The sequence below is a fragment of the Lactuca saligna genome, chromosome 6 (assembly GCF_052625555.1).
Source record: "Lactuca saligna cultivar CGN05327 chromosome 6, ASM5262555v1, whole genome shotgun sequence".
NCBI classification, from domain to species: domain Eukaryota; kingdom Viridiplantae; phylum Streptophyta; class Magnoliopsida; order Asterales; family Asteraceae; genus Lactuca; species Lactuca saligna.
Window position 1 is genome coordinate 47,566,180 of NC_136422.1, and position 19,405 is coordinate 47,585,584.

A 19,405-nucleotide genomic window follows, 5' to 3' on the forward strand; every position below is an offset into this window, starting at 1 on the left:
ATATTTCTAACATTTGATCAATAAAAGGTAAGGGAAAAATGGTCTTTATGAGTGGCATCGTTTAGCTTTCGATAATCGATGCACACTCTCCAACCGGTTACCGTTCGTGTCAGAATTAGCTCGTTCTTTTCGTTGGTTATGATCGTCATCCCTCCTTTCTTGGGCACCACTTGAACCGGACTCACCCACGGACTGTCGGAAATGGAATAGATAATTCCCGCATCTAAGAGTTTAACCACCTCCTTCTTGACCAGTTCTTGCATATTCGGGTTTAATCTTCTTTGGTGCTGTACAACCGGCTTTGCTCCTTCTTCCAGATTGATCTTGTGAGAGCAATAAGATGGGCTTATTCCCTTGATGTCGGTGATGCTCCATGATATGGCCCGCTTCCACTTCTTCAACACTTGCACGAGCTCTTCCTTTTTAGATTTGGAGCTCTTCCTTTTTAGATTTGGATAAGTTAGAGGATATTATTACTGGCATTTGGTTGCCATCTTCAAGGAAAGCATACTCCAAATGTTCTGGTAACTTTTTGAGCTCAGATTTTTGGTTCTGACTATTGTACTCTCTGAGTGCAGGTAAGGTACTCGGCGAGTTTGTGGCTGCATTTACGAATCCTGCCTTTTCTAAGGAGGTACTCGGCGAGTAGATCATCTCTACTCAGCGAGTAGGGCTCTCAGATTGCTTGACTATTTCTTCAAACTCAGCTTCTTCCAGCAGCCTTTCGATCTCCAATAAGTCTTTTTCTGCATCAAATTCTTCATCAAAAATTGTGGACTTGCTGGGATCTTCATTTATGCATTCTTCCAATAGTTCATCTAGCATATCAATTGAGAACGCCATGTCATCACTGTTTCTTGCATACTTCATGGCTTGATCAACCCCAAAAGTTACAGAATCATCACCTACCCGCAAAGTAAGCTTTGAATCCCTCATGTCTACTGTAGCACTTGCAGTGTTTAGGAAGGGTCTTCTGAGGATGATCGGGACTTAAGGATCCGCCTCCATATCTAGAATGACAAAATCAGCGGGAAAGATGAATTTGTCCACCTTGACTAGTAAGTCTTCGCATATACCTCTTGGGAAAGTGACTGTCTTGTTTGCTAAGTGAATCGCCATACGAATTGGCCTTGGTTCCGGGAGATCCAGCTTCTTGAAGAATGAATATGGCATTAGGTTCACACTTGGTCCCGGGTCACCCTTCTTTTTTGGTAGCTTATTTAGCATAGCAGCTGAGCAGTTTTCATTGAGGACTACCTTCTTCACTTCTTCCATCTTCCTTCGATTAGTGAGAAGTTCCATAAGGAACTTAGCATATTTGGGCATTTGGACGACAACTTCAATGAAGTGTATGCTGATTTGAAGAGCCTTGATATGATCTAGAAACTTTTGGTACTCCACTTCCTGGTTCTCTTTCTTAGCTCGGGCTGGGTATGGCATTGGAGGCTGATAAAGCTTTTCAGAGACCTGTTCCTTCAGATTTGGCAGTGTACTCGCCGATTCCATATATGGTACTCAGCGAGTAGAGCTGTCAGATTGAAGATTTTGATTTTCTGCCTCAATCTGTGATTCTTTGGGTGCTTCTTTCTGAATATGGGCCAGAGGGGTGATTATTTTCCCACTTCTTGTTGTAGCTATATTTATGTTCGCGCCTCGTGGGTTATTTTCGATTTTACTAGGGAGTTCGCCCGGTGATCTTTGGTTTATTTGTTGAGCAAGTTGCCCCACCTGCGTTTCTATGTTGTGAATGGATGCTTGCCGGTTTCTAAGGATAGTTCTTGTTTCTTGAATGGCAGCATCATGATCGCTATGTCTCTTTTCTGAAGCAGCTACAAATTTGGTAAGCATATCTTCCAAACTTGGTTTTCTTTCTTGTGCTGGCTACTCCTTTTGGTAAAAACCTCTTCCTTTCTGCTTGTACTTCTCCTCCTTAGCCTTCTTGTACTCTTCATACGGGAGCCGCTCTTTCTTTGGTTTTCACCAGTCTTCATCATATCGGTCCCCACTTGAGTAACATACTTGCACCTTTTTGTTGCCATTTTCATCCAAGTCACATTCTCTAGTAAGATGAGGTCCATTACAATTTTCACAACCCACTCGAATAGCATGGATCGTTTGATCCATTTTATCCATCCTCCTATCCATGGTTTTTAGCATAGACATGACTGCAGACAAGTCTTCAGTAGCTGCATATGTGGCTCCCCTAGTAACATCATTTCTTGGGTTGTGGTATTCTCTAGAGTGCTTAGAGAATTCTTCAATTAATTCCTTGATCACCGGGGGTGGCTTCTTTATAAGCGGGCCTTGCGAGTCAAGTAACTGCCTGGTTGTGACATTGACTCCATCATAGAAAATGGAGACTTCTTGCTGGCTACTAAGGTCATGGTGTGGGCAGTTTCTTAGTAAGCTCTTGTACCTCTCCCAAACTTCATATAGTGACTTTCCAGCTTGTTGTTCAAAGTTAGCAATAGCTTTCTTCAGTTTGGCTATCTTGGAAGGTGGGCAAAAGTGATCAATGAATTCTTCTTTCATCTTGGCCCATGTGGTGACTGATCCGGGGGGGAAGTGATTTGAGCTAGTCTTTTGCAGCACCTTTGAATGTCACTGGAAGTATGCGAAGTAGCTGAGTCTCACGAGTCACATTTGGAACATTGAAGTAATCAGCTATATCATTAACTTCATCCAAATGCTTGTAAGCATCCTCGTGGTCTTTTTCATAGAAAGGTATCTCCTTTAGCTGGGCGAGTATGTGGCCCTTTAGCTCGAAAGTAGCAGTGGCGGGAATTGCGGGTTGCACAAGTCCCGGGCCGGTGTCATCGCGGATCCTCTTCTTCCATTCTCCCATGGGGATTTCATCAATGTTGGCCATGGTGTGAGCTAACTCGTCGCCGGAATCGGAATCGTGCCCGTATGTGGGTTCTTCTTCTTCCTCAGTGTCGTACTCGGTGTCTTCCTTGATCGGGTCTTCGCTTGCTAAAGATGCATTGGATGCTCCTGATTTGCTGCTCTTCTTCTTCCCAAAAACAGTTTTCAAATTGGAGAAATGTGACTTCTTTGGTGTATTCGAGCTTTCCACGTTCTTTCCTCTGTTTCTTCTTAATACGTATTCGGGATCTTCAAACAGGGGTACCAGCGGGGTGTTTGATCCTCTGGTCATGAAAGTCCTGAAATAAAACAAGATAAAAACGTAAAAAGAACAAAAAAGTGTACTAAAAAACGAAAATTAAAAGATAAAATCTGCTCTACTCGCCGAGTAGGTGCGAATGCACTCGGCGAGTAGCAGTGGATTTTTAAAAGAATTCAAAACTTGAAATAAAAACTAATTTAGATACTAAAACCTAACTACTAATTATTAAACTGCAATACATCAAAATTTGTGTCAGTAAACTCACACAAAGGATCGAAAAAATTAGAAATTAGATAAATTATTTAGAACTGTTCCCCGGCAACGGCGCCAAAAACTTGATGTGTGTAAAACAAGCTAGTTTTAATCCTACTTTTAGTTAATAAATTAAGCACACCAAGGCAGTGAACCTGTCTTTTAGTGGTATAGTTGGATAAGTAGGGTGTCGAACTCAGGGAACGGAAATTAATCTAATAACTAATTTTAACTAAACAAGTAATAAAAGTAAAGGGTTTTTTCTCTAGTTTTACAAGACTAGAAACTTAAACTTAGCACTTAAAACAATTAAACAATTAAACAATTAAAGCAAATGACAAATTCACCAAATTTATTAAAAGGGTTTCTGTTTAGGTTCAACTAATTCACTCCTATGGTTATTTAAATGGTAAATTAATTATTATTGGTTACCAACTTTAGTGGTTAGGTTCATGTTCATTACTCCTAACCCTTAGACAATTAATTAATTCAAGCAGTGACCAATTATTTAAACTAATTAATTCCCTAGTTCAATTGTTTGGATTACATAAGATTTGTAATTGGTTAATTAAGTTGGTGTTTCAATTAACCTCTTGTTTATTGGTTTCTCAAACAAGCTCACACATTAATTTACCCATTCTCTAATTAATCTTAATTTCATATTCATTACTCTTAAGCATATGATCAAATGTTCACATAACATATGAGGTTAATAATTAAGAGATGTTCATGCAGCTTAATTACCTTCCAATTAACAGAAAATAGTTGTCATTAATGCATAAGGTTCTTTAACAAACTTGATTTAATAAAATCACCAAATAACAATCAATCAAAAAGTGTATTCTAAACCATAGGACTAAATTAGTCTTCCCCAACAGAAACAAAACGAATTTAGTTCATAGACATGATAAAAACAAACTCAAAAGCAGATTTAACTAAGCTAAACATACTTAATTCCTAAAGCTAAGTGGAATGATTAACCTAATTGCCTTGATTCTTCAAAGGATTGAAGATTAGGGTTCAGCCCCTCCAAGGGTTCTTTTCCGTAGGTTCAGCTCTCAAAATTGCCACAAGTCTTTTCCAATCGGATAATGGTTTGGTATTTATAATTATCACAAAACAGGGTGTACTCCGCGAGTAGCAGACCCAACTCGCCGAGTAGATGCTAGTTATCCGTCTCATACCAGGAGTCTTTGACTTATCTTTTGGAATATTCTAATGGACTCGCCGAGTAGCCTCGAGAACTCGCCGAGTAGGAAGGCTTTTGTCCCTCATTCTTCATTCTTTGGTCTCTAATTGCTTCCCCTTGTTCCCTTTCATTCCCAAGCATGTCTTTTGGACTGACAACAAAATTTAAACATTATTAAGTACCTTTTGTCCAAATTATACACATAATTAGTTAAAAATGAATAAAAATGTATGCTAAATAATTAACTAATTATGCACATATCAATGTATCATACGAAAATGCACATCAAAACCACTGATTTATAACAAAATACATAATCATCATTTCCATTAACTTAATGTGTTACACTTCATACAACAAAATGAAACCAAAAATACCCATTCCATCACAATCCAAATCCCCATGAACTAATTAGATGCGTACAAAAGAAACCCCCCCCCCCCCCCCCATCTTATTACTATCCATATCCTTCAACCACCTTATTGGTTAAAAAAAAAAAAAAAAAAAAAAAAAAAAAAAAAAAAAAAAATCCATGAACAGAACAACATCAGTTGGTAGTTCCACGGTTTTGTACTTGCAATCGCAACCCTCTCTTCCAATCGATTCATTGATCTTATCAAACCTGGAATCACCACCAATGCCCTATCACACATCGGAGGGTCAACCCACCTTACGAACCCACATCTTAAACAATTCAAAAATTACCTTCTTGGGTTACGATCCGTCCATGAGGTTAACTTCGTTGTTTCCATTCCGCATCTACAAATCGCCATCTTCGACACTCGCAGAATTCGTTTTGCAATTGGATGCACAGTAGAGTGAGAGTAGAAGAGGGTGGGTACGAGAAGGGCTTTCAAAATATCAGACATGCATTTGGTTATAAAGAAGATGGTACAGGTGAAAAGACCGATTTGCCCTTATATTATTTTAATGAAATAAGAGTTAACAGTGGGGTTCTAATGGTGTGAGGGATAGGGACCATCTGTCAAAAGTTTTGAAAGCACATGGACCATCTATGAGGTTTTTAAACCACGGGGCCTAAACTTCAGATTTTAGAAAACTACACGGACCATTTATGATGTCTTTTCAAGTTAAAAAATAAGTTAGGGACCAAATGCATAAATTACCCAAACTACATGGATCATTCGTGTAATTTACTCTTACCTCTTCGGTTTGTTCACATCTGGGTAACTATCTTTTTTTTGTACACATCTAGGTAACTAACTTTTAGGAAGTGTTCACATATAACCATTATGACCAAATGTAACCTACTACAGCATGTCATAATGGTTATACGTGAACATTTCCAAAAAGTTTGTTCCTAGATGTGTAAAAAAAAAAAAGATTGTTACCCAGATGTGAACAAACCGAAAAATTAAGAGTAAATTACACGAATGGTCTCTATGGTTTGGTGTAATTTGCGCCCTTGGTCCCTAACTTATTATTATTTTTTTAACTTGGGAGGTCTTTACTATTTGTTTTTGTTATGCGTTTGGTCCTTACTGTTTGTTTTTGTTACCCGTTTGGTTCATGTCTTACCTAAAAAGACTATTATTTATATAGGAAAAAATGATAGGATAGGTAAGGTAAAGTGATGGAAGTGCGGTTGAGGGTGTGTTTATTTAAATAAATTAAAAGAATCAAGAGCAAAATAATATTTTTAGGTAAGACAGGGACCAAGCGCATAACAAAAACAAACAGTAGGGATCTTCCGAGTTAAAAAATAAGTTAGAGATTAAACACGCAAATTACCCTAAACCATAGGGATCATTCATGTAATTTACTCAAAAATTAATTGCCTTGTTAAATCGATTTCCCTTTTTATTTTGGTTGATCTTATTTAAAATAAAAAAATATATTCAATACATGTATACACAATTTATTTTTTCCTGTTTATGGTCTGTCTTTTTAAAAGTAAAATACAAAATTAAATATTTAGCGAGAATTTCCAACACATTCAATGTGGCAAGGGGACACCGGCCTTACTCAAATATTTGACAAATATTAAATATATCTGGGTCCAAAATATGGTCAGCTGGAAGTACAAATCGTCAACAAAAAATTAAATGGGGATACAAATTTCGCAATGGTTGTGTGAAGCCAAGCATTCCCCAAATTAGGGTTCTTGTTTGATGGTTTCTTACAAGCAACAAATGTTTATAAAAAAAGTTTTAAAGGTAATTATGAAATTATAGGCTCAAAGTACTGCATAAGTTTCTTTTAGTAATTGTGATTATGATGTATAATATTTGAAAATATAGTGGTAAATAATATCAGTTTATAAAGAAATGTACATAAAATGAATGAGCTTGATAAATTGACGGTAAAATTGATCAAAAGCAAATATATTGTGTACCAATTAGGTCGTGTTGGATTGACCTACAATTAATTTATGGGCCTTTTTTAACTTTATACATAACTACGATTTGAACATACGAGCATTGCAGCGGGATCTTGTTTTTTTTTTTTAACAAAATCTAACATGCATGAAAAGGAACATGTAAAAAAATATAAAAAACAGTTTTGTTATATATATATATATATATATATATATATATATATATATATATATATATATATATATATATATATATATATATATATATATATATATATATATATAGGTTTAAATGTTTCTAATACCTTTTAAGACCAATCGAAATTCAAGAAATATTAAACAATTAATAAATTGTTTTGGGTATAATAGTAATCTTTACTTATTTAATTTTAGTAATTATTGAAAACATTTAATACCCCTTTTAACTAAGGGAAATCAATTTAAAACCCAAAAAAATCACCGTTCTGTTCGTTACAAGGGGAGTTTGTAATGACTGAGTTCCGAGATAGCTCGCTTTCTTGAGAGTCAGTTGAGGTTTTGGATTTCCGGATTTTGGGGGAAGTGTGATGGTTTTCTTCAGTGGTCAAACTTAGTGGGTCAAAGATTCATTATTGGTTGGGGTGCGTAAGTTCCATTCTGATTGGGTTGAGGATAGTATGGGAAGGCAGTCGTCTAAATGAGTCGGTTTTTAGTTCGGATAGGATTTTGGGGAGGATCATTTGAGTGGTCGTGGTGGAGATACGGGAACAATACCCTGAGTCAGTTGCATTAGCAGACTTCAAGGATGAAGTCTAGTTAAATTGGGGGAGAATTGTAACATCTTGTTTTGAGATAATTTCACTTTTGACCCTTTAATTGAGATTTATTGCATTTTGGTCCTTAAAAATGTAAGATTTGTGGCTGGAAAGGGCTAATATTGCCATTTTTGGATTTGTGGTGCGGAGCCACATATGCTAGGCATATGTTTGCATACGATGGGCGTACGGGGTGAAGTCCCAAACCTTAAATATTAGGGTTTGGATCCTATTTATTCTTCATTATCTTTCAAACTTGGTCCTTTGCATTAGCCTCCATCCCCTCAGAACATTTTTGCAAACCCTAATCTACCTTGTGAGTATTTTTGAGCTTGTGTGTGTGTGTTTTGTGCCTTTGAAGAAGAAAGAAGGAAGTGGAGTCCATCTTAGAGGAGTGAAGCACCTTAGATCCATAATCACACTATCATTTAACATCACTTGGAGGTATGAAGTTTTGAACTTGGTGAAGTTATACTTAGATCTTGTTTTGGGCTTGATTTTATGTTCTTTTGGTCCCATAAGCTTGGTATTATGAGTGGGGGTTACTCTAATCCATTTAAGTTGTCCTTTCAGAGGTTTTGTAGCCTCGTGAGTCATAAAAATGTAATCTTGGATCTTCGTTTTCCTCTATGCAAGTGTTGAAGTGTCTTAGTGGAATAAGAAGTTACATTTTTAGCTCTTGGGGCTTGCCTAGCCATGGAAAGTCATAAAGGTGGAAACTTTATGACTAAGAGCCTTGTTTTGAGCCTAGATCTGTATTTGAAATGAAATAGACTTAATAGATTAAGCATGACTTAAAGGGAAAGTGGGATGCAGAGTATGTTGGGCGCACTTAAGAGTATGTTGCACATACTCCCTTAAGCACCCGACGTTGGAACATGCGTACGATGGGCGTATAACCGAATACATTGGCGTACTCAGTTGGGTTGACTTGGTTGGCTTTTTGGAAATTTGAATTTTACCTAATTTGACCTAGATTTATTTTGGATTGTGTTTGAGAATTAGTCTTTTGGATGGATAGGTGACGATTAGACCTGAGATTCGGAGTCAGAACCTCATCAGCTATTGTTCAGATTGAGAGGTGAGTCTTCTTCATTGTACTTGTGGGTCGAAGGCACCAAGGCCGATCCATTGGATTGGATATCCTATTATATGATAGTATGTTATTATGTTGTAGAGATCTTTTAGATCGGTATCCTAGTATAGAGGATGTTAGCATGCGGTACTGATCTGTAGATCTGCATGTTTGTCTGCTGATTGGTTATATGTTTATTTGTTATGTATATGTCGACATGTTATGTGTGGTTCCTGCTTTGTGCTGAAGTTTAAGATACTCGGGGAGATCCGGATAGACCGTAGGCCTGCGAGGCGGTCTAGTCAGGTCGAAGGCCTGACGAGCAGTCCGGATAGGCTGTAGGCCCTACAAGGCGGTCCAGTCAGCCTGAAGGCTCATTTATGCATGTTGTGGTTTGTTATGGTTATTTGGTGGTACTTTAGGGGAAACTCACTAATTTTTGGCTTATGGTTTTAGTTTGTTGTTTTAGGTAATTCTGATGATCGCATAAAGGCGAAGGTGTGACCGTACACATCCTCCTGTTCTATGGCCTTATGATTTTGGAATACTCTGATATTGATAAACACTTTGGAAACAATGATTTGTAAACATTTTATGATGGGAAATAGACTTAATAAGGTAATTAACTTTTTGGTTTTTTCATATCTAGGTAACCATCTTTTTTTGTACACATCTAGGTAATGAACATTTTGAGAGTGTTCACATATGACCATTATGCCCGACTGTAGTAGGTTACATCAGGTCATAACCGGTTATAATGGTCATATGTAAACACTTCCAAAAAAGTTCGTTATCTAGATGTGTACAAAATTACCCAGATGTGAACACACCGAAAAGTTAATGACCTCATTAAGTCTATTTCCCTTTTATGATTATATATTGTTTGAAAAGTTTAAAATTGTAGTGATTTTTGAGGCGTGGTGAGTTTGAGTATTAGACTTAGTTGTTCCATATCATACTCTCTTACACTTCAAGTACTTGGACACTTAATGAGGCATGGTTCTTACCTTGAATGTCTAAGTATATAAAGGAAAGTAAGAGACCAAAACTAGTAAGGTTTGCAAGACATTTCTCCTCTCTAAAGGAAAGTAAAAGATGCTCTCATTTTTTTCTCCTTTTTCTTGCAATTTGGTGCATGAACTAAGTGTTTATATGTTGCTTCTTTTTAAGTTTTATTTGATATAAACTTTAAGGCTTAAGAACACAATATATACAAGTTAAGAGTACATCTTTGGTGGTTTATCCTTACTTGATGGCTACATTATAAAGATCTTCTTCTTTAGAGCTTCATATCATCTTTATCAACTTCCAACCTCTTATGAGAATCAACTTTTAATCTCTAATGATTTATTAGATAAATCGAAGAAAATATAAATTAGTATTTATATATTACAGTTCAACGTAAACCAACCCTACACATTTGTGATTTGACCTATGATCTATTATGAGTTGAACGTAACTTTACTAATCTATTTATGATTCGACATAAACATGTATTTTATCATTCCTACGGATTTATATAGTAATGATGTACGAATTCATAGAATCATTATAAAAATCCATGAATTTGATGGCCAACTACTTTAAAAGCAACGTCGTTGATAAGCCTCTTTTGTAGACCAAATATATTGTTTTTTCCAATTGGGCCTACTCTTTTCCTACTACTATTCGAGTGTGATTGATGTTGCCTGTCGAACTCTTCTGCAGACAAAACAAGATTTTTTCCGCCCACGTATAATGGAACATGCTTCTAATCCATTATTTCGTATCCATACCATGTTATTAATTTACGGGGAAAAAGATTTTGTTTTATTGTGGTATAGATACCTTGTCTTGAATTATGCATCAAAAGAAGTTAATTGGAATGGAAGCGATAGTAACTAAAAGATTTTGCTTAGTATAAAAAGGAGAAGTGAAGAACAAGGTTTCATATTTTACATGTCTTAGTTGGCGAATTTAATCCGGTTAGTGTATAATATATATTTTTTTCTCGTGGGTATCAACATCTTGAATTGTTTTATATGGTATTTTGTTTTTGAACAATACATATTTAAGGAAGTACGAAAATAAGTGACTCAATGATTCATTGCAATTAGAATTTTCCATGTGTTTTTGTCAACTATTTGTATTATATAGCCATATAGGTGTCAATTTTGATTCATTAATAGGTATGGGGTCTACTGACTACTTGATTCATATTTCGAAACTAGAGGTGGTCATAACTCATAACTCATAAGAACCGGTTAAACAATTTGAATCCCAACTATTAAATCTGTTAGCCATTCTTCAAACCCAACGGTTTAAAAGATCAGCCAAAGTGGTTAAAAAACCGATTAAAAATCTGGTTATATAGACTCTATTAAAAAGCTTTATTATAAATATTTTTGTACAAAAAAATGTTAAAACTGACCAACCCTTATAACCGCTAAGAAGGCCCGAGTATAAGTAAGGATTTCTTAACTATGCATGGTTAAGGGCATAAGCCCATGATCAGTTATAGGCCCATACCGATTATCAGAGGAATGATAAAAGATTTTTTGATTGGGCCCGTCACTAGTTCTAGTTTTTGTTAACCGCTATTAATTTACAACCAACTCGGATGATAAGAAAAATATAATGAACACAATTTAAATGGATCGAAAGTTTTTCAAAATCATGGGTGAATAGAAGTAGTAGGAAGGTCGGTCCACAGACCCAGTTAACTTTTTAGATTTATTTATAATTTATATAGAAAAGAAAATTTAGAATCTTATAGTAATTATTAATTAACAAAAAGAAATAAGAATAAAGAGATAAAATATCAAGGTTCTAAATAATATAAAAGGTAATTTGACGTCAATGTCAAACGGATGTTGCTATTGGCACCCAATTTATGGGTCAAAACCACAGTCAAAAACCATTTTGACTTTGGGTAAAATAACCCGATTTGATGGGACTTATGATAGTAATTACATATTCAAAATTGTCTATCCAGAGCATCTTTATTTGAACACTTTTCTTCCCACCCCCCATCCAATGATCCAACAATCAATTTGTCAACGTTAATTAATATTAACATTTTTATCCCTTACCTTACAGTTATAACATATTTTTAGTTTATATCTTTTTCTATTTAAAAATGTTAGTTTCAATCCTTATTACTTCAATTTAGCATACATTGATGAAAAGGCAGATCCCGAATATAAACATGATGAAGATGATCGAAGTTTTTTTGATTTTCTGGATGTTCTTGTCTGAACATGAAGGTGAACAAAATTAAAAAGCTGATGAATAAATAAATCTTCTATTCTAAATAAATCAAGACTCAAACTCGATTTCAGGAACTTAATGACGAATTTGAAGAACTCAAGAACAATCTTCAAGCTACAAAAATCATGTTCAAATTTTCTGGAAATTGTAAGCCATAGAAACATAGAAAACATTAAATCGAAACCCCTGGAACTCAAAAACCTTAATTCAAAACACCAAAAGTCGAAACTCTGAACTTGAAAACCTTAAATCATAACAAATTTGGGTTTTTATTGATTTGGGTTCTCTCTAGATATCCAGATACTTTTCATTTACCATTGACGATTTACGAAGCTTTACACATATGGTCCATTTGCTCTTATGCATTGTAAAAATCGAAATCGAACTTTGATTTCTCTTCTTTAAATTGATATCAAATGTCGACTACAGGACTTGAGACTAAGAACCTCAGATTTCATCCAATAGCTCGAGATTTTCAACATTGTTACAACGCCAAGCTCTAATACCAAAAAATTCAAGCAACATGTTTTGAACTGATTTCACCCATTTAGATTCACCCCCAAAACCCATTAAAGAATTGACATATTTTGGGGAGACCTAGATAAACCCGACAAAGGAAGAAATTTGATTCCATGGTTTGTGGTTTTAGGTGAAGCAATTGGTGGTGTGGTGTGGGCAATGGAAGTAGTGAGTAGTTTTGAAGGTATCGGTGGTTTTAAGGATGGAATCATCTGATTTCATTGTTTAGATTTCAGAGGGGATACATATAGATTGAGGGAAAGATGGAGAGGGATATATAAGGTCATGGTTTAGATGGAGAGGGATATATAGGTTCGTGGTTTTTTAAACCTAAAGAAAACGAATGGTTCATTGGATTTGGGAAGCATATCGATGAGCAGGAGTCGCATCTTCAGAGGTTCACCAGAAGAAGCTTGACATGAGATCTGGGTTTTGTTAGAAAAAGCTTGAAATGAGATCTGGTGTTGTTCTGGTTCTTATGGTAGATTTTGTATCTAATTTGATGTTCTTGATGAATTTTTGGGGAAGAAACGATTAAAGAGCTTTTGTTAAGGAAAAGTAATGAGGAAGGAATGGGCATTAGAGAGAGAGAGAGAGAGAGAGAGAGAGAGAGATTTTTTTTAATTGTTGTAATAAAAGAAAAATGTAATAAGGGGCAAATTCATCATTATAAAAAAGTTTATAGGAAATTGGACTAAACTTGCAACAAAACGAAACTATTTGACCATCCTTGCAAGCCAAACCCATTTTGGACCAAAGTTGCTAGTTTTGACATACCAGAGGGATCATTCTTGCAATTTTGTCTTTGATATTTATCCGGGGTTCTATTTTAATTCGTTTATTCGAGCAAAATATATTAAAAAAAGGGAGAATTTCACATATGCCCTTCTTAAACACCAAAATATCATATTTACCCAACTTAATTTCTAAATATCATATTTACCCTTCATAAAACTTATAAATATCATATTTACCCTTCATAAAATTTCAAAATATCATATATGTCCTTTTTAAACATCAAAATATCATATATGTCCTTCTTAAATATCAAAATATCGTATATGCATTTTTTAAATATCAAAATATCAATGGTAATATCTCAAATATCCTCCATCTAGAACATAATAACAATCAACAACATCAAAAACTAAACAATCAAAATATACATTTTATAGAAAGGGTTGAAGATGAATCTTTTTGTCTGTCAAGAGGTCGACATTCCAACAATTTAGAAGTTCACATTCCATTATCATAGACGTTAGGGTAATATGGTTAAATTTCATAATTATTATAATAGTTCTAAAGTATAAAAAATGATTATAAAATATTAAAAACATTAGAAAAAAGGATTTGGGCAAATATGATATTTTGAAGGTTTATGAAGGGTAAATATGATATTGAGAAATTAAGTTGGGCAAATATGATATTTTGAAGTTTAAGAGGGGTATATATGAAATTCTCCCTTAAAAAAACTATTATATAATGTCACCGAACATAACTGAAAAAAAGGTATACTAATCGTATATTCGAATATGACGGTAAAAATATTAAAAGACTTTTAAACCCTAAAAACAAATATGAATAAATAAAGGTAATAATAATAATAATAATAATAATAATAATAATAATAATAAATTGTTAAAAAAAAAAAATAAAAAAAAAAAAATAAAAAAAGAAGAAGAAGAAGAAGAATAAGTTATTATTTTTAAATGAAACAAAGACCAAAAAATGTAATATTTATAAATCGCAATCTATTAATTTTTAATTTTAGAAACAAAAAATGTGAATAAGACGAAAGCCCAAGAACCATTTCTGTAATTTATTCTAAAAAGAACATAAAACTATTTTTGAAAAGTGGACGGTTATAATATCTACAATCATTATATTTTAATAATTTTTTAATTGAATTACTATCCATGATTTTGAATTGGTAGTTTTGAATTTTTATTTTGGTGACTTTAAAATCCTCAATGTCAACCTTAGGGGTAGAAACGAGTTAAGCTACTCGTGAGCTACTCGAGATCGGATTCGTTAAAAGTTCGATTGAAATCTATTTTAACCGAGCCCGAGTCGAGCTCGAGCTTAATATTAAACTCGTTTATTAAACGAGCTCGAGCTCGAGCCCAAGTCACTAAGCTCGATTAGGCTCGCGAGCCTAAACGAGCCTTTATATAATATAACTAGGTTATAACCCGTGTACTACACGGTTGACAACGTAAAATAATTTTGAAAGTTAAGAGATGTTACAATTGATAATATATTTAACATTTTTTTTGAAACTTATACGCATACGTTTTGTCCAAAACTATTAATTTAAATTAGTTTTGTAAAATGTTTTAAGATATAAACAAAAATATTTTTTAAGCTTCTAGATTCGCTATAATGCTAATCAGTTGTAAACATTTCCACCGTAATCTAATGAAAGTATGATGTTATTTCATGCATTTTCATAGTCTAAAAAAACTAATAAAGGGAGAAAAAAAGAAAGTAAATTGATCCACCCCTAAAATCTCTAAAATATCGTGCAAGCTTCTAGATACGCCCAAGTAAGGTTATGTATTGTACTATTGTTTGAATCTCATTTGGTTGAATAACATCCGACTAATATTATAAAATTATAGTTAGATTTTTATTTATTAATTTATTTATTTTGAAAAGCATCTTCTTCAACTAAACTTGTATCTTAGGTTATGTTTTCAAACTAAAGCTTATGCTAGCATTTATAGAGTTCGTAACGGGAGACAACTCCTGAAATTGTTCTACATTTTAATTTAATCATTTCAAGTTTCATCATTTCCCACATTTTAATTGCATTTATCCTAAGGTAGAACGGCTTACATAACAACAATGCAACTCAAGGGATGTTTAAACGAAAAAAAAATGAATAATCAAGAGTATGGAATATGAAATATCACAAGAATATCGGACAATTTGAGAATAGACTATGAATGTATCCAGAGATTTGAGAAGAGAACTAACAATACAAATTAATGGGATTGCAAAAAATAACCGATATCGTGAGATTATAAAGCCTTTTGAGTGGTGTGGTCAAACCAATACAACCAACACTTATACTGAGGGGGGCAATATGACAACAGGTAACACTAATTTACCGATAGAGACTCTCAGATCTAAGATTCTCAGCAATCTCAGTTTCCCACCTGTCCCCATTTTCATAAAGTAGTTCCTAAAAAGCAAAAACAACTCATGAATCTCATTTTGTGAAAACAAAAGATTAATATAAATAGAGTATTACTGACTACTCGGTTTCCATTAACCTCATGAGTCTCAGTAGCAAATTCAAAATTAGGGCCTTCTACAATTGCATCAACAGGACATTCTTCTTGGCAAAATCCACAATATATGCACTTTGTTATGTCAATGGCATACTTGTGACCCCAAACCATTACATACATACATATACATATGTATTTATACACTGTTTGGTAGTCAAGTCAATTTAAATACTTAAAATGAATATAAAATACTTAATTTTTGTTATTCATAATAGAAATGAACTTGTATAATGATTTAATAAATTAATATTTACAAATTTTGGGTTTTAACTTTGTAGAATTAAGACAAGGGTAAAATGGTCATTTCATTAAAAATAAGATTTTTATCAAACTATAATGCGTAAATAAGGATGAAAAATAAGTCTTTGTTAATCTTCACTTGTTCTTATTACAACATCGTACTTTCAAAATACAATAACTATTAAGAAAAATTTACCAAGTGTTGTACATTGTAAAATTTTGTTAATATGGCTTTATACTTTGATCAAGGTTGTAGATATGTATAGTAATGAACTAAACAATGCCTAAGATATCAATAAATAAGAAACTTATTTTTTTTAAATAAGATTTTTATCAATTTATAACACTGATTTATACTGCATGGGTAAAACTGTCATTTCAATTTTCAAAATTGTTTTTCAAATTTGCTAGAAAGTATTATGTTATAAAGTACTTTTCATGTTAGTGTGATGCTATAAAAACAATAATAGTAGGTAAACTTTCAATTATAACACACACAAAAAAAAAAAAAAAAAAAAATCTTACATCTCGACAGAAAATGAAAAAGTAAAATTTTTGATAAAAAAAAAGTGTAGTTTGGTAAAAAGTAGGATGATATAAAGTATAATGCAAGAAAGTAGGATGTTATAATATACTTACATCTCATTATTTATAAAATAACCTAGAAAAGTGAAAACTATGTTGTTATTAATTGTGAAGGCTAAAAGAAATTGTTTCTTATTTTGAAAACTACAACAATAATCCATCTCTAAATAAAGTGACAGATTGTCCCTTAGTTAAAAAATAACCAGAAATGGTCGTTGTATATTATGTTAAGTAAAATAAAACCCTTAAAATACTTCATGTTTAAATGAATGAACATAAATGGCGTGTTTCTTTATTAAAAAAAAAAAAAAAAAAACCCTAACAAAATTGTCCCTATTTTTCAAATTCCAAAATACCGGAATAATCCATTGCTATAATTTGAAATTTATATAGCATGTAAATTTTGTATATTCGATTCAAAAGGATTAAAGCCAAAAAAAAAACTAACCAACTTTTGATTAAAATGTTACTATTTATCTTTTTGAACTTAGATACATACCACATTCAAGATTTATTTTGAAAACTATGACTTTAAACGTCATTTTATAAGAATTTCACTATGAAAATGTTGATTAAATGACATGAAATAATTGAAAAAATTCACTAACCCATGTTTTCTCACTCAATCCAATGATATTATACTTCAGGTTCGAGGGTAAGGTCTTGATGCGAAGGTTCTTCAACATTCTTTTTGCCTAATCACCAAAAAAGAATCAAATTCAACATTTGAAATTTTGAATCGATAAGTTTAAAACATAACAAAATTGTTATACCTTGATCCAATCGATCTCCCTTAAGATGCAAACGTTTTGGTTTTCAAGTAGGAAATCCATAACTTTCTCTGGCTTGACGATCATAGTAGTAGATACATATGTAATAGAATCAAATCAATGTTGATTGATAATCAGTATAATCAGTCATAGCGTTATAATTTTTAAAATTAGACAAATAAAAAAGACGAAATCGTTAGTGTTTTTTTTACCCATGTTAAAACTCAACCCAGATTGGGTGGCGCGAAAACTTGAATGGAACCCCCTGCAACCCACAACACCACCTCCAATGCTTATGAATTTCCTTGAATCATTTTGAAAGTAGCATTGTCTAACCAGAAGACAACCTCTACGTATAATCCCAAATAAACCATGATTAATGTAACTGAATACAAATACATGAATAATTAAGTAGAATTTATTGTTTACATATGTATATGACTTACTGTTTCGCCGCGTGTTGGTGAAGAAGAACATCTAAAACCCTAACTGCTTCATGAAATTGCTCAGAATCATGACCTTGAAGCGCATTAACAACAGCTTGAATTGGGATCTTTTTCGCAAAACTTAAAGTCACCTTCTACTGCTTCGATTGAGGTACACGCCTCGATCTTTTGGTTTCTCCTTCACTTGGGCTTCCACCTCGGATAGTTCTATACAAACAACATGTGTTTGTCAATTGTTAGCAACATGATTCTTAAAAAGAAATTCAAAAGTCAAACATTGTTTATTACCTATTTGATGTCGCATTTTCCAGAACGCCATTGAACTCGAGCTTAGTTGCAGGTAAAGCACCAACGGTGAAAAGTGTCTTTTCACCATCGTATGCAAAACCTTTGCCACCCATTTCAGATTCATAGATTCTATGACCCATATCGAGTATTTTTCTTCTGATCCCTTTTGCCTTGACGGGATTTCCATATTCATAAAATAAACCAACCTGAAGAAGAGATATTTGTAATCCATAAGTAACCATCGTCACAATAGAAGGTGTCGAGATTTCAGAAATTTGGATTTAAAAGCTTAATTAAATTGAATCCCTATCCCTAATCTCCTTTACACCGAATCCCACAATATCCTCAATAAAGATACGAAGATTGAAATTTAATTAAAAATTTAGCAGATTTTATGGGATTTGAGGAATGGATTGGAAAAGATTGAGCGGAAAACAAAGGGAGAGAAGCTCCAAAAAAGAGACACGTGGATTGATGAAGCATATAAAAGTGACACGTGGCATGTAGGAGAGGTAATTATTGGGAATGGAGATTTATTATTATATTTATATATTAAAGTAAAAACATATTTGGGGATTACGGATTTAGGGTATTAGTAAACGAGCTTCTTAACGAGCTCAAGCCGAGCTTAAGCTTATTTAGACATATTAGACAAAAAACAACCCCAGCCCGAGCCCTAGTCGAGCCTGTATAATTATTTACGAGCTCGAGCCGAGCTCAATACAAGAAGTTAGAATCGAGTCGAGCTCGAGCTCGAGCCTCGTATAACTTAAACGAGCCTGAGCCGAGCCTGAATAGGCTCGGGCTCGGCTCGGCTCGTTTGCAAGCCTCAAACTTTTCCGAATATTGGCGAACTACATCATTTGTAAGGCGTGACTTAAGGCGACAATTTTGTATATAATTAATATTTTCATATGAATTTTCAAATATTATTCATTTTTATACACATATATGAGTTAAGACGGCGTTTTGGTAAAGTTTGACAGAAAATACAAGCCTTGGATTCATGGCACGCCATGACGAGCTTTTTAGAACCTTGTAAAGGATTCTCATTTAGACTCCAAGAAAGAAAAAAAAAGATGTCGAACGCGTTTGGTTGGTAGGAAATGAATGGAATTCGAGAGAAAATGAATCTAATTCCTTCGAATTCATGTGTTTGGTTGGACTTAAAAGGGGGGAAGGGATTCCTAAATCAAATAAATTTTCCACCATAATGAGGAAAGTAGATTCATTCCAA

General features: G+C 33.8%; 1 protein-coding gene, 1 non-coding gene and 1 pseudogene across 2 annotated transcripts; 1 reads left to right on the forward strand and 2 right to left on the reverse strand.

The window, feature by feature from the left end:
- Positions 1–990: 990 nt before the first annotated feature.
- Positions 991–1,506, reverse strand: LOC145002521 (uncharacterized). The gene has a single exon (XM_078961776.1). It carries the CDS (start codon positions 1,504–1,506, stop codon positions 991–993), a length of 516 nt encoding a protein of 171 aa, XP_078817902.1.
- Positions 1,507–2,377: 871 nt separating this feature from the next.
- On the forward strand, positions 2,378–2,484 carry LOC145003639 (small nucleolar RNA R71). Its single transcript, XR_013662091.1, has one exon. It is a non-coding gene; the product is annotated as a small nucleolar RNA R71 (small nucleolar RNA).
- Positions 2,485–15,652: 13,168 nt separating this feature from the next.
- Positions 15,653–18,410, reverse strand: LOC145002522 (protein argonaute 4-like; annotated as a pseudogene).
- Positions 18,411–19,405: the final 995 nt, after the last annotated feature.